Here is a 16,109-nt window from a genome sequence, read left to right as displayed (position 1 = left end):
CAAGACTCCTGAAGAAGGCGTCTGTAGCGCCGAAACAAGGCTGTGTTGAGTCGAGTGTATATTTAAATAAAGAGATTGTTCCTATCTACGTCGCCTACTGGTGTTGTTCAAGAGCCTACTCCGCCTACTCCCCCTTTCCTCAGATTCTACTTTTCGTAGGAATTTGTGTACCTCCACCCATGTGGTGGTTTGGCTTGCTTCCAGTGGATGTGTGTCACGATTGGGTGATATTGTGAGGGACTCCTTCCTTCTGAAGATGTTCTAGCCTCCAGCTGATGTGCTTTCACTGTTTTGTGATATACTGAGGAACTTCTTCCTTCTGAAGATATGCTGACTTCCAGTAGACGTGGTATCACTATTGGGTAATATACTTTGGGACTCCTTCCTTCTGAAGATGTTCTGACATCCAATGGATGTGCTATCGTTATTGAGTGATATACTGTGGGTCTGCTTCCTTCTGAAGACACTCTGGCCTCCAGTAGATGTGGTATCGTGATTGGGTGATATTCATGGAACTGCTTCCTTCTGAATACAATCTGGCCTCTAGTGGATGTGGTATTGTGATTGGGAGATATACTGTGGGATGTCTTCCTTCTGAAGAGACTCTGGCCTCCAGTAGATGTGGTATCATCATTGGGAGATATACTGTGGAATGTCTTCCTTTTATAGCGACTCTGGCCTCCAGTAGATGCGGTATCATGATTGGGTGATATTTATGAGACTGCTTTCTTCTGAAAACATTCTGGCCTCTAGTGGATGTGGTATCATGATTGGGAAATAGCTTCTGGCTTCCATTAGATGGGGGTATTATGATTGGGGAGATATACTGTGGGATGCCTTCCTTTTGAAGAGACTCTGGCCTCCTGTAGATGTGGTGTCTTGATTGGGTGATATACTGTGCATCTGCTTCTCTGGTCTCCAGTGGGTGTGGTGTCACTATTGGGTGACATACTGTGGGACTTCTTCTTTCTGAAGATGTTATGACATCTAGGTGATATTCTATGGGACTACTACCTTCTGAAGACACTTTAGTCTCCAGTGGATATTATGTCACTATTGGTTGATATACTATGGGACGCCTTCCTTCTGAAGATATTCTGGTCTCCAGTGGATGCTCCAAAGATGCTTCTTCTGTGGTGGATGTGGTATTGCTGTCTGGCAGTATACTGAAGATCCCCTTCCTATGGCATACATTCTGGCTCCCTCATTGATGTGCTAGGACTGCTGGGTTGTATACTACTGAAGGTGATCTGTGGATATGTGCCCTGAAAATGGTAGATATAAATCAAGGCCAGGTATACATATAAAGTAGCGCATATGAGTTTATCTTGTTGGGCAGACTGGATGGACCGTATAGGTCTTTTTCTGCAGTCACCTACTATGTTATGTTTTATATATATATATATATGTTATATGATATGACATGATATCGCGGTCAGGAGATCTATAATGGGAATACTTCCTTAAATAGGTAGACATGGTTTCACAGGTGCTCCTTTCTTCTGAAGGTCTTTTGGCCTTAGGGACTCCTTCCTTCTGAATATGCTCTGGTGGGCGGTATTGCACAGGACTCCTCCATCCTGGAGCTTGCATATACGTTATTGGATGATGAAATCACTGGGTCGGGTTTGAGAGAACATCTGAACATTCAGTCTTGAAAAAAGATTGCATGTCCTCTTCTCTTGCTGGTCCAAACACTGCCTGTTTCTCTTCTATCTCATCCCTGGGACTCTTTCTTTCTCTTCTGTTATGTCGCACTCCTTCCCTCTGTCTCCGTCCTTGCACAAGTCCTGGCAGTGAAATCACTCTCTCTCAGCTCTTTGCAGGTTGTCAGGTTGTGAATGACTTAGAGCCAGAAGTGAATATGATAGGTTCCCTCTATGCCCCTCCCTCCCTAATCTGCTGTTCCCTTCTCATTCCCCAGGACAGGCTGCAGAAGACCCAAGCTGGGAAATAGAAAAGGGGGGGATGGGAGGAGCAGCAGCAGTGAAAGGGTTAAACCAATTTTAGCTGTCAGCCAGTCCCCGGATGCTGATGAAAGAAAAGAAAGAAAGAGCCAGAGGAGAGAGAGAGAGAGAACATAGAGGAGAAAGGAGAGAAGGAGAAAGGGAGGAGGGAGCAGAGGGAGGGAGGGAGGAGGGAGCTGCAGCCTCAGCATCACTGAGAAAGCAGCATCCAGTGGAGGACCACACAGCTCGGATGATGCTAGTACCAGGACCCTAGCATTGGTTCCCCCCCCCCCTCTCTTTCCCCTCCCACTTGGATGCATCAGCAAAGAGGACAAGCAGCAATCCACTTCCTACCCTCCCCCCTTGTGCCCCCCATCCAGGGCGAAAAAAGAGATCAAGCATTTAAATCGAGGGAAAGGACCGTAGAAAAGGAGGAGGCGGAGGGAGGGCTAGGAAGAGACAAATCCGGCATCTGTGTCTCCTTTTTTTTATTCCCCCCCCCCCCCATTGTTCTAGCCCTGGGAGGGGAAGGCCGGGCCCCGCTGGAGGAGTGACAAAGCCGGGACAGTATGTCTGGGGGTAAGGAGACAGGAGGCGTGCATCCTTACCAGCAAACCCAGCACGCGCAGTATGTGGGACCATACCGGCTGGAGAAGACACTGGGCAAGGGACAGACAGGTGGGCCTTCTTCCTCTCTGTACTATTGCTGGGTTTTGTGGGGGAGGGAGAGGCGGGAGACGAAGCAGGTGTCAGTAGGTATGGGGATGTGCGTGGAGGTGGGGGGGGCTGATTTGGGAATGGTAATGATGCATGATACCCTTGGGGACTGTGGGACAGCTTTGTACATCAAGGCAAGAGAAAGCAGCACCTCTGTATCTCTCCTGCAGTGTATTCCCAGGATTTCTCTAGCTCATCTGTCTGCAGGCTGCAGATCCCCCTGCCAGGTATTTCCTAATCATTCATCCATGATCCGGTTCTCACTCTGCAGACGCTAGCTTGAGCACACATCCCTGGTACCAGCTGCTAATCTCTCGCTGCCCTTGACTGTCTTCCCCCTTCCCCAGCCAGAAATAACTAACCCCCCCTCTCAACCCCGTTCCATGCCAGAAATGAGGAAGAGATTCCTGGGAAGAGATGGCGACGCTGCTCAGATTTTGGCCCTGCAAATGGATATTTGATACGTGACAATTAGATCAACTCAGGGAAATAGGGTTTGCTGAGTCTCATTTACTGTTGCTGCTAATGCTAGAGGCGAAGGGAGAAATGAAAGATGTTTTTTTTTTTGGCGGGGGGAGGCATTCTCTGCAGAGAGGAGGTATGGCCTGACGTGGTTTGAGAGAATCAGGTCAGGGGAATCCCATCACTTTGAAATATTAATAATCCAAATGGGCTTGACAGAGAGAGGGGCAGAAGTCGAGGGGGGGGGGGGTTATTTTCTGAGCATGGAGAGAGGAGAGCAATTGATCTGGCAGGTGGCCTGGTATACAGAGAGATGGAGGCTCAAAATTGGGCAGACTTTGTGAGAGAGAAATTCCCTGTCTCTGAGGTGTGCAGACACACTGCACTGGGATCTGATACTGGGAACGGTGTGTCTGTGAGAGAGAAGCTTCCGGCCTCTGAGGTGTGCAGACCAGGACCACAGAGAGACAAAGATGGATCTGGGGGAAACAATCTTAAGGGCCTTGCCCCCGCCCCCATGGTCTGCCATCTCTGACCCTCTCCGCCGTTCTTGCTCACTGGCATCTCCCTGCCTGCACATGGGCTGGCATCTTTTACCCTTCTTCCCCCCTCCACCCCCGCGGTCCAGTATGGCTGTCGTCCTTTCCTCCTCCCCTTCAGTGGTCTTTTTGCAGGCTGCCGTCAGAGTCAATAAGGAGATCAAGCTGTCTCTGGCTGGCCCTGGAAGCATTTCCTCTGCGCTATGTCTCACCTACACAGACACAGGAAGTTGTGTCAGAGGAGGCGGAACACAGCAGAGGAAATGCTTCCAGGGTCAGCGATTGGCAGCCTGCTCTCCTTATTGACGCTGCTGACAGCCCGCAGAAATGATGGAGGACTGCTCAAGGTGAGGAGGGAAGGATGATAGTGATATCGGACCGCGGAGGGCACATCTAGGTTTCTATGGTCAGCGCCAGGCCCTCATCCCCCCCCCCCCCCCCCCCCACTTGGCAGCCCTGATGCAGACACACTGCTTTGGGATCTGATACTGGGAATAGTGTATCAGTGAGAGAGAACTTCTTGCTGCTGTGGTGATGATGGGAATCACTTTTCTCCTGCTTCCTGATTGCAGAAGTTTGCATGCTGTGTGCACTTGCTGCTGGATAATTATACAGCTTGCCCTCCTCGTCACGTAATGCTGAACAACTGTCAGTGGGCATGCTGGGAAATGTAGTTCCTGTCCTGTTCATCACCCTAGGCCAGGAGGCCATTGGTCACTTCTTCCAGCTCTGCTGATGGAAGCACTGGAATGCCCATGGGGTTTTGTGCTGTTACGGGATTAAATTGGCACTATTTTAGGAGGGCTGGACTTGCCAGCATCATGGCTGTTTTGTTTACATGTGGAATTGACTGTGGATGAGGCCATGATAATGTAGTATACAGCTGTTATCTCCAGGATCAGAGAATATGCGAATGGCGAGGGCCAGCAGCCCAGAAGTAGAGAACAGGGCAGAAAGCTGACTGGAAATAGAAACATAGAAATAGAGAAAAATGAAGGCAGATAAAGACCATATGCTCATCCATGCCGTCTACTATCCCTATCACTCATTTAGAGATCCTATGTACTTGTCCCAAGCACTCTTCAGTTCAGATACTGTTTTCGTCTCCACCACTTCCACCACCCTTTCCTTGAAGAAGTATTTCCTCAGGTTACTTATCACCTTCATCCTATGCCCTCTCTTTCCAGACCTTCCTTTCAGTTGAAAGAGACTCGACTCCTGTGCATTTATGCCGCATAAGTATTTAAACGCCTCTATCGTATCTCCCCTCTCCTGCCTTTCTTCCAAAGTATACATACTGAGATTATTAAGTCTATCCCCAGACGTTTTATGGCGAAGACCACTGACCATTTTAGTAGCTGCCTTCTGGACCGACTCCATCCTGCTTATATCTTTTTGAAGGTTCAGTCTCCAGAATTGTACACAATATTGTAAATGAGGTCTCACCAGAGTCTAATACAGGGGCAGCATCACCTCCTTTTTCCTGCTGGACATTCCTCTCCCTATGCACCCAAGCATCCTTCTAGCTTTCGCCGTCGCCTTTTCTACCTGTTTGGCCATCTTAAGATCATCACATACGATCACACCCAAGTCCTGCTCCTCTTTCATGCACAAAAGTTCTTCACCCCCTAAACTGTACCATTCCCTCGGGTTTTCACATTTCAAATCCACGACCCTGCATTTTTTAATATTAAATCTAAGCTGCCAAATTTCAGTCCATTCCTCTAGCTTTGCTAAATCCTTCCTCGTGTTATCCACACTACCAAGGGTGTCTACCCTATTGCAGATTTTGGTGTCATCCGTAAATTCTAGTGGAATTAGAAAAGGTACAGAGAAGGGCAATGAAAATGATAAAGGGGATGGGACGACTTCCCTGTGAGGAAAGGCTAAAGTGACTAGGTCTCTTCAACTTGGAGAAAAGGCGGCTGAGAGAAGATATGATAGAAGTCTATAAAATAATGAGTGGAGTTGAACGGGTAGATGTGAAGTGTCTGTTTACGCTTTCCAAAAATACTAGGACTAGGGGGCATGTAATGAAGCTACAATTTAAAACGAATCAGAGAAAATGTTTCTTCAATCAACGTGTAATTAAACTCTGGAATTCGTTCCCAGAGACTGTGGTAAAGGCGGTTAGCTTAGCGGAGTTTAAAAAAGGTTTGAACGGCTTCCTAAAGGAAAAGTCCATAGACCATTATTAAGTGGACTTGGGGAAAATCCACTATTTCTGGGATAATCAGTAACATAGTAACATACCAGCTTATTTTCGAACAAGAAGGCCGGCGATCTTCCAACATTACTACTACTACTTATCATTTCTATAGCACTACTAGACGTACGCAGCACTGTACAATTGAACATGAAGAGACAGTCCCTGCTCGACAGAGCTTACAATCTAATTAGGACAGACAAACAGGACAAACAAGAGATAAGGGAATATTAAAGTGAGGATGATAAAATAAGGGTTCTGAATAAGTGAACAAGGGTTAGGAGTTAAAAGCAGCATCAAACAGGTGGACTTTTAGCTTAGATTTGAAGACGGCCAGAGATGGAGCTTGACGTACCGGCTCCGGAAGTCTATTCCAGGCATAAGTTGCAGCAAGATAAAAGGAACGGAGTCTGGAGTTAGCAGTGGAGGAGAAGGGTGCAGATAAGAGAGATTTACCCAGTGAACGGAGTTCCTGGGGAGGAATGTAGGGAGAGATGAGAGCGGAGAGGTACTGAGGAGCTGCAGAGTGAATGCACTTATAGGTCAATAAGAGGAGTTTGAACTGTATGTGGAAATGGATAGGAAGCCAGTGAAGTGACTTGAGGGAGAGGGCTAATATGAGCATAACGACACTGGCGGAATACTAGTCGTGCAGCAGAATTTTGAACAGATTGAAAAGGAGAGAGATGGCTAAGTGGGAGACCTGTGAGAAACAAGTTGCAATAGTCTAAGTGAGAGGTGAAAAGAGTGTGGATGAGGGTTCTGGTAGTGTGCTCAGAAAGGAAAGGGCGAATTTTGGTGATATTATAGAGAAAGAAACAACAGGTTTTAGCAGTCTGTTGAATATGTGCAGAGAAGGAGAGGGAGGAGTCGAAGATGACCCCAAGGTTACGAGCTGATGAGACAGGAAGGATGAGAGTGTTATCCACAGAAATAGAGAATGGAGGAGGAGGAGAGGTTGGTTTAGGGGGAAAGATAAGAAGCTCAGTCTTGGTCATGTTTAGTTTCAGATGGCGCTGAGACATCCAGGCGGCAATGTCAGACAAGCAGGCTGATACTTTGGCCTGGATTTCGGCTAGATTTCTGGTGTGAAGAGGTAGATCTGGGAGTCATCAGCGTAAAGATGATACTGAAAACCATGGGATAAGATCAGAGTACCAAGGGAAGAAGTGTAGATGGAGAAAAGAAGAGGTCCCAGGACAGATCCCTGAGGTACACCAACTGACAGTGGGATAGAAGTAGAGGAGGATCCACTAGATTATACACTAAAGGTACGCTGGGAGAGATAAGAAGAAAATCAGGAAAGAACAGAACCCTGAAAGCCAAGTGAGGATAGTGTATCAAGGAGTAGGCAGTAAAAAAGTAAAGCAGCCTAGCTGTATCATAAGCAGCCTAGCTGCGCATCTCAATACTAGCGAACACAATGCAAAGCATAAAGTATACCGTACAGGTAAAGTAAAACAGCCTAGCTGCATAGGGAAATCAAACATAAGCAGCATAGCTGCACATCTCAATATTAGCAAAGCAATGCAAACATATGGCATACATATGGCATTCATGTGTACATTAAAAGCCATATGATCCCGCATGACTTGCGAATAGATGCAAGCCATAGCGTTAGGGCATGGCCGCAGCCAGGAGGGGTGGGGGACCACGGCAAATGAGGTGTCGTTGCCGTGGCCTGTGGTGTTAGACTACAATGTTTACACACAGCCAGCAATGGGTACACAGCAGCTTGAGTTGATAGGTCTGAGTGTGTGCCGAATGCCCGAGTTGAGGCAATGGGTACACAGCAGCTTGAGTTGATACGTCTGAGTGTGTGCCGAATGCCCGAGTTGAGAACCAGGCACACCCGTTTAAGGGGGGCTGCCCACAACCGAGCTGAAGGCCAGCGAAAACAGAAGGGTGGGGGAGGGTACAGGGAGGGCCAGCTAGAGAGCACAGGTAGTAGTGGGAGGGAAACAAGGGGTAGCAAGGGGAGGGGGCAGGAAAGAAGGGGAGGAGCAAGAGAGGAGGAGAGAGGAATTCGAAATGCACAAGAAGTCCTTTTGAATTTGGAGGCAGGAGAAGAGCAACACAAGTCGGGAGATGGCTGGCGAAATCGGTATAAATCGAAAGCCGATTTTCACCGGCTTCAACTGCTTTCCGTCGCAGGGCCAGCCAAACTTCAAGGGGTATGGAAGGCGGGACGGGGGCGTGGTTACGAGATGGCCGGCTTCGGCCAATAATGGAAAAAAGAAGGCCGGCTCTGATGAGCACTTCGCCAGCTTCACTTGGGACATTTATTTTTAGGACCAAGCCTCAAAAAAGTGCCCCAACTGAGCAGATGACCACCGGAGGGAATCAGGGATGACCTCCCCTTACTCCCCCAGTGGTCACCAACCCCCTCCCACCCCCCCAAAAAAATTAAAAATCATTCTTTTGCCAGCCTCTATGCCAGCCTCAAATGTCATACCCAGCTCCATGACAGCAGTATGCAGGTCCCTGGAGCAGTTTTTAGTGGGTGCAGTGGACTTCAGGCAGGTGAACCCAGGCCCATCCCCCCTACCTGTTACACTTGTGGTGGTAAATGTGAGCCCTCCAACCCCCCCCCCCCAAACCCACTGTACCCACATGTAGGTGCCCCCCTTCACCCCTTAGGGCTATGGTAGTGTTGTACAGTTGTGGGTAGTGGGTTTTGGGGGGGATTTGGGGGGCTCAGCACACAAGGTAAGGGAGGTATGCACCTGGGAGCAATTTTTGAAGTCCACTGCAGTGCCACCTAGGGTGCCCGGTTGGTGTCCTAGCATGTGAGGGGGACCAGTGCACTACAAATGCTGGCTCCTCCCACGACCATAAGCCTTGGATTTGGCTGGGTTTGAGATGGCTGGCATCGGTTTCCATTATTGGCGAAAACCGATGCCGGCCATCTCAAACCTGGCCATCTCTGACATTTGGCCGGCCCCAACCGTATTATCGAAATGAAAGATGGCCGGCCATCTTTTTCGATAATACGGTTCGGGACCGCCGTTTGCAGCACTGGCCATATAGATGGCCGCCCATATAGATGGCCGGCACCGTTCGATTATGCCCCTCATAGTAACATAGTAGACGACGGCAGAGAAAGACCTGCACGGTCTAGCGGCCATCCAGTCTGCCCAACAAGATAACTCATATGTGCTACTTTTTGTGTATACCTGACCTTGATTTGTATCTGCCATTTTCAGGGCACAGACTGTAGAAGTCTGCCCAGCACTAGCCCCGCCTCCCAACCACCAGCCCCACCTCCCACCACCGGCTCTGTAACCCAATCTCGGCTAAGCTTCTGAGGATCCATTCCTTCTGAACAGGATTCCTTTATGTTTATCCCACGCATTTTTGAATTCCGTTACCTTTTTCATCTCCACCACCTCCCGCGAGAGGGCATTCCAAGTATCCACCACTCTCTCCATGAAAAAATACTTCCTGACGTTTTTCTTGAGTCTGTCCCCCTTCAATCTCATTTCATGTCCTCTCGTTCTATCGCCTTCCCATTTACGGAAAAGGTTTGTTTGCGGATTAATACCTTTCAAATATTTGAACGTCTGTATCATGTCACCCCTGTTTCTCCTTTCCTCCAGGGTATACATGTTCAGGTCAGCAAGTCCCTCCTCATACGTCTTGTAACGCAAATCTCATACCATTTTCGTAGCTTTTCTTTACACCGCTTCAATTCTTTTTACATCCTTAACAAGATACGGCCTCCAAAACTGAACACAATAATCCAGGTGGGGCCTCACCAACGACTTATACAGGGGCATCAACTCCTCCTTTCTTCTGCTGGTCACACCTCTCTCTATACAGCCTAAAATGTTTTGTACTTTTTTGGGATATTGCCAGGTATTTGTGACCTGGATTGGCCACTGTTGGAAACAGGATGCTGGGCTTGGTGGACCTTTGGTCTGTCCCAGTATGGCAACACTTATGTACTTATGACTGCCCTTCAGTAATATCACTTACAAAACTGTTAAAAAGAACTGGCCCAATAACCAAACCTTGCGTCATACCACTGGTAACATCCTTTTCCTCAGAATGAGCTCTCTTTACCACAACCCTCTGTCACCTTCCACTTAACCAGTTCCTAATCCAGTCAGTCACTTTAAAGCTCATACGGAGGGCACTCAGTTTATTTATAAGTCGTCTATGTGGAACTGTGTCAAAGGCTTTGCTAAAATCTAAATACACCACATCTAACGCTTTCCCTCGATCAAATTCTCTGGTCACTCAGTCCTTGCTATTAATGATCAAGCACTACCTCCTTAAACCTTATGTCAAATAGGGTCTCTCTATAGTCGATGACCTAATGTATGTTATAATCCTATTTATTACTCAGGAACCTTCATTCAATACCATAAAGTATTATTCTTTACCATGTATGTATGCACATGGTTTATATATACAGTGGTGGAAATAAGTATTTGATCCCTTGCTGATTTTGTAAGTTTGCCCACTGACAAAGACATGAGCAGCCCATAATTGAAGGGTAGGTTATTGGTAACAGTGAGAGATAGCACATCACAAATTAAATCCGGAAAATCACATTGTGGAAAGTATATGAATTTATTTGCATTCTGCAGAGGGAAATAAGTATTTAATCCCTCTGGCAAACAAGACCTAATACTTGGTGGCAAAACCCTTGTTGGCAAGCACAGCGGTCAGACGTCTTCTGTAGTTGATGATGAGGTTTGCACACATGTCAGGAGGAATTTTGGTCCACTCCTCTTTGCAGATCATCTCTAAATCATTAAGAGTTCTGGGCTGTCGCTTGGCAACTCGCAGCTTCAGCTCCCTCCATAAGTTTTTTATGGGATTAAGGTCTGGTGACTGGCTAGGCCACTCCATGACCCTAATGTGCTTCTTCCTGAGCCACTCCTTTGTTGCCTTGGCTGTATGTTTTGGGTCATTGTCGTGCTGGAAGACCCAGCCACGACCCATTTTTAAGGCCCTGGCGGAGGGAAGGAGGTTGTCACTCAGAATTGTACGGTACATGGCCCCATCCATTCTCCCATTGATGCGGTGAAGTAGTCCTGTGCCCTTAGCAGAGAAACACCCCCAAAACATAACATTTCCACCTCCATGCTTGACAGTGGGGACGGTGTTCTTTGGGTCATAGGCAGCATTTCTCTTCCTCCAAACACGGCGAGTTGAGTTCATGCCAAAGAGCTCAATTTTTGTCTCATCTGACCACAGCACCTTCTCCCAATCACTCTCGGCATCATCCAGGTGTTCACTGGCAAACTTCAGACGGGCCGTCACATGTGCCTTCCGGAGCAGGGGGACCTTGCGGGCACTGCAGGATTGCAATCCGTTATGTCGTAATGTGTTACCAATGGTTTTCGTGGTGACAGTGGTCCCAGCTGCCTTGAGATCATTGACAAGTTCCCCCCTTGTAGTTGTAGGCTGATTTCTAACCTTCCTCATGATCAAGGATACCCCACGAGGTGAGATTTTGCGTGGAGCCCCAGATCTTTGTCGATTGACAGTCATTTTGTACTTCTTCCATTTTCTTACTATGGCACCAACAGTTGTCTCCTTCTCGCCCAGCATCTTACTGATGGTTTTGTAGCCCATTCCAGCCTTGTGCAGGTGTATGATCTTGTCCCTGACATCCTTAGACAGCTCCTTGCTCTTGGCCATTTTGTAGAGGTTAGAGTCTGACTGATTCACTGAGTCTGTGGACAGGTGTCTTTCATACAGGTGACCATTGCCGACAGCTGTCTGTCATGCAGGTAACGAGTTGATTTGGAGCATCTACCTGGTCTGTAGGGGCCAGATCTCTTACTGGTTGGTGGGGGATCAAATACTTATTTCCCTCTGCAGAATGCAAATAAATTCATATACTTTCCACAATGTGATTTTCCGGATTTAATTTGTGATGTGCTATCTCTCACTGTTACCAATAACCTACCCTTCAATTATGGGCTGCTCATGTCTTTGTCAGTGGGCAAACTTACAAAATCAGCAAGGGATCAAATACTTATTTCCACCACTGTATACCATAATCTGTTCCATTTATGTTATGTTCCATGTATGTTACCATGTATGTATGCATCTCAATGTATGTATGCATTAAGGTGCAGTACCGTTTGTAATGCTACTACCCGGAAATGGCAACCGCCATTACGGCAAATGTAAGCCATATTGAGCCTGCAAATTGGTGGGAAAATGTGGGATACAAATGCTACAAATAAATAAATAAAAGAAATCAATCAGATTTGTCTGACAAGACCTGCCTCTAGTGAAACCATTGGATTCCAAAAACTTTACTATTCTCTGTTTTTAAAGCGTTTCTATTAATTGACACCACAGAAGTCAGACTTACCAGCCTGTAGTTCCCAATCTCTTCTTTACTTCCACTTTTATGGACAGGGACCGCATCTGCTCTTCTCCAGTCCTCCGGGACCACTCCTGACTCCAAAGCATTGAAAAGGTCAGCCAGCGGAGCCGCTTGAATGTCCCTAAATTCCTTCAATACCCTCAGATGTATCCACTTTTGCACTTCCTCCTTTCACTGACATATCTTAAAAATGTATTGTCCCCCGATCAAACACCCAGACTCTTCTGCCTTCACTAACCTGGCTCTAAATTTCGGAAGGGTTGCAGTGTTAGTCTATAGGGAGCAATGGATATTGCTCAGCTCGCAGTCATATGCACTGGTCCATATGCAACAGATCACTCTCTCCATGTTGGAAATGCAGAAGTTTCAACCTGTAGCTGCAGATGTGGCTCATGGCCTCCTTTTCCTGCTTAGATGTGACGGGACACTGAAATCTCTTTCAGGGAGTTTGATGCACTGTAATGGGGGGTAGGGGGCACGTACTGATCCCTCTTTGGCCTTCTGTAGATCCATACCATGAGCAGAGAGGATTCCATAACCCGCATTATATCAGTGCAAGGACTTTGTGTGTGAGAGAGAAAGGGGATTATTGTAGGAAGGGTTAGGGTCACTTTCACCATTCTCTGTCCCCTCTACCATCCCGGCCTCTGCTGGGGGCTCACATCTGGTGTCACACACCTCCTTTCTCCTGTTGAGAGCTGAGATCTCACTGATTTAAATGGGCAGGATCAGGCACTACAAATCCCACAGTGCTTTGGAATGGAAGTTTAAAACCAGGACTGGCCCAAAAACTCCAGCCTGAACTTAGCATCTCTGATTGATCTAGCCCTGGGTTTACTCTAGTGCTTGCAAGGACTTGGTCTTGCTTTTCCGAAGGAACGCAATTATGAAATCAGAACTACGAGTCCCTGCATGCAATGGGGTAAACCCAGGATCGGATCAACCCCATCAGGTGAATCTGGATACAGTTGGCAACCCTAACACATATATTTCAAAAAAAGTGATCTACAGAACTGTCCATTCTGCAGCCTTCACTTACCTGGGAACCAAATGGTGGAACTCCTTACCACCCAAAATAAGAAATATACAAGAATTGCTAGATTCCGCAAAATCCTCAAATCGTTCCTATTCAAACAAACCCTCATAAAGAACAACCATATATCAAACAATTAATTATTACCTGAATTGGTTATTACTTTATTTACTTTCTCTTTGCTTCATGTACAATTTCTCATTCATAATAGATTTTCTAAATGTTAAACATCCATAGCTATCCCAGTATGTTTATGATATTGTATTGTAAAATTGGATTCTTACAACAAATTACTTTCTTGTGCATTATTCTTTGTTATGTATCCTATACTGTTTATTGTAAGCCACACTGAACTCAAACTTGTTTGGGATAATGTGGGATATAAATGTCACAAATAAAGAAATATACAGGCCTTTAGAGATTACTTATCTGTTTAAAGTTAGGACTACTATTTCTGTCAGTTTCCAGATGGAGGCTGAATAATATTGCTCTGTGGGTATCTTTTGACCCCATCCCTGGAATGTACCTAACCCTTCCTTTTGTTATGCGGACAAATTTTGAACGGGCAGAGAGATGTCAGGCGGCTGCCACAGAATTTTTAAATGAAAGCACTTATGCTGGGGCCCCCCAGTGCAAGACGGATGCAGCCCACCTGCCCTGGCCCATGTGAGATATTTTAGGAAAAGATTTTGAAGTATTGCAGAACTGTTCGCTGGATATGAAGACACAATGTAAGAAGAGATTGACAGGTTTTGACAAGTATAAATCATTGCTATAATGGTAATATATTCATGGAGCCCAGTATAAAAAGATTGCAGTTTCGGTTCATGCGGCCCCCTTGTGGGGAATACCTGGATGCCCCTGACTTATGTAATCATCAACAGAGGATAACGGCATAAGTGCTTTCAAATTGTAACCCTTGTATTGTCAAGGCTACGTCTATTAATTTCCATGTTAAACAATCATCAAGCGACATTGTCCAGGATTAATTGTTCCTGCCACACATGTTCCACAGGTCTAGCATGACACTGCATGTATTCTATAGTGTCCAAAGGCTCTGGTGTGGTGCTTTGTACAGCATTAAGGTCACTGTTTGTATGTGCATGTTCTCTTGTGAGCAATTGTGAAGTGACGCATGTAGGGAAAAATGTCTCTGTATCGCTCCATTGTGCGACCTCAGCTTGAGTATTGCATTCAGTTCTGGTCACTGTATCTCAAAAAAGATGTAGCGGAATTAGAAAAGGTTCAAAGAAGAGCGATCAAAATGATAAAAGGGGATGGAACTCCTCTCGTATGAAGAAAGGCTAGAGAGGTTATGGCTCTTCGGCTTGGAAAAGAGACGGCTGGGAGGGGGGGGGGTATATAATTGAGGTCTACAAACTCCTGAGTGGTGTAAAACGAGCAGAAGTAAATCGATTTTTTTTCCTCGTTCCAAAAGTACAAAGACTAGGGTACACTTGAGGAAGTTACATGGAAATACTTTTAAAACAAATATGAGGAAATATTTTTTTCACTCAATGAAGAGTTAAGCTCTGGAACTCTTTGCCGGAGGATGTAGTAACAGTGGTTAGCGTATCTGGGTTTAAAAAAGGTTTGGACAAATTCCTGGAGGAAAAGTCCATAGTCTGTTATTGAGACAGACATGGGGGAAGCCACTGTTTGTCCCGGGATTGGTAGCATGGAACGTTGCTGCTAATTGGGTTTCTGCCAGGTACTTGTGACCTGGTTTGGCCACTGTTTGGAAAACAGGATACTGGGCTAGATGGACCATTGGTCTGACCCAGTATGGCTACTCTTATGTTCTTATACAGCTATAGTGCTATAGTGCTGAAATCTTCTGCTCAGTGTGCAGCGGCGGTCAAAAAAGCAAACGAGATGCTAGGAATTATTAGGAAAGGGATGGTGAAAAAGACCAAAAATACTATAATGCCTCTGTATTGCTCCATGGTGCGTTTGCACCTTGAGTATTTTGTTCAGTTCTGGTCGCCGTATCTCAAATAAGATGTAGCGGAATTAGAAAAGGTTCAAAGAAGAGCGACCAAAATGATAAAGGGGATGGAACTCCTCCCGTATGAGGAAAGGCTAAAGAGGTTAGGGCTCCTCAGCTTGGAAAACAGGCGGTTGAGGAGGAAATGATAGAGGTCTACAATATCCTGAAGGGTAAATGTGGATCAATTGTTTTACTGTTTCAAACTGCACAAAGGATAAGCAGCATTCACTGAAGTCACAGAGCGGCACGTTGAAAACAAATAGGAGAACAACGTTTTTCACTCAGTGTACAGTATAGTCAAGCTCTGGATCTTGTTGCGGGAAGATGTGGTAAAAGCAGTTAATGTAGTTGGGTTTGAAAAAGGTTTGGACAAGTTCCTGCAGAAAAAGTCCATAAACCCTTATTAACAAAGACGCGGAGAAAGACACTGCTTGACCTGGGGTTAAGGAGCAGGGAATATTGCTAATTTTGGAGACTCTGCCACTGCTGGAAACAGGATGCTGGGCTAGATGGACTCTTGGTCTGACCCAGTATGGCAACTCTTATGTTCTTATACAGCTATAGTGCTATAGTGTTACATATTGCACAAGATTAACATGACTGTATGTGCTCGTTGTGTTGTGCTGTGAGGTTGTAGTGTAACACGTTGCACACAATTAAGGTGCTTGTTCTGTTGTACTAGAAGGTTATGGTATAAGGTCACTGTATATGGGGTTATAGTGTGACATTGCACAAGGATTAAGATCACTGTATGTGCTCATTGTGTTGTGCTGTGGGGTTGTAGTGTGACACGTTGCACAAGGTTAAGGTCACTCTTGTTCTGTTGTGCTAGAGGGTTATAGTGTAAGGTCACTGTAT

At 46.2% G+C, this 16,109-nt stretch overlaps 1 protein-coding gene across 1 annotated transcript in view; it reads left to right on the top strand.

Moving 5' to 3' along the window:
- Positions 1 to 2,518: 2,518 nt before the first annotated feature.
- Positions 2,519 to 16,109, top strand: part of BRSK1 (BR serine/threonine kinase 1) — a 50,143-nt gene continuing 36,552 nt past the window's right edge. The window contains 1 exon segment of the mRNA XM_030197849.1: positions 2,519 to 2,627. Coding sequence (XP_030053709.1) covers positions 2,519 to 2,627 — 109 coding nt within the window.

Source organism: Microcaecilia unicolor, chromosome 3 (genome assembly GCF_901765095.1).
Source record: "Microcaecilia unicolor chromosome 3, aMicUni1.1, whole genome shotgun sequence".
NCBI lineage: Eukaryota > Metazoa > Chordata > Amphibia > Gymnophiona > Siphonopidae > Microcaecilia > Microcaecilia unicolor.
This window is presented reverse-complemented; position numbering and strand designations above follow the sequence as displayed.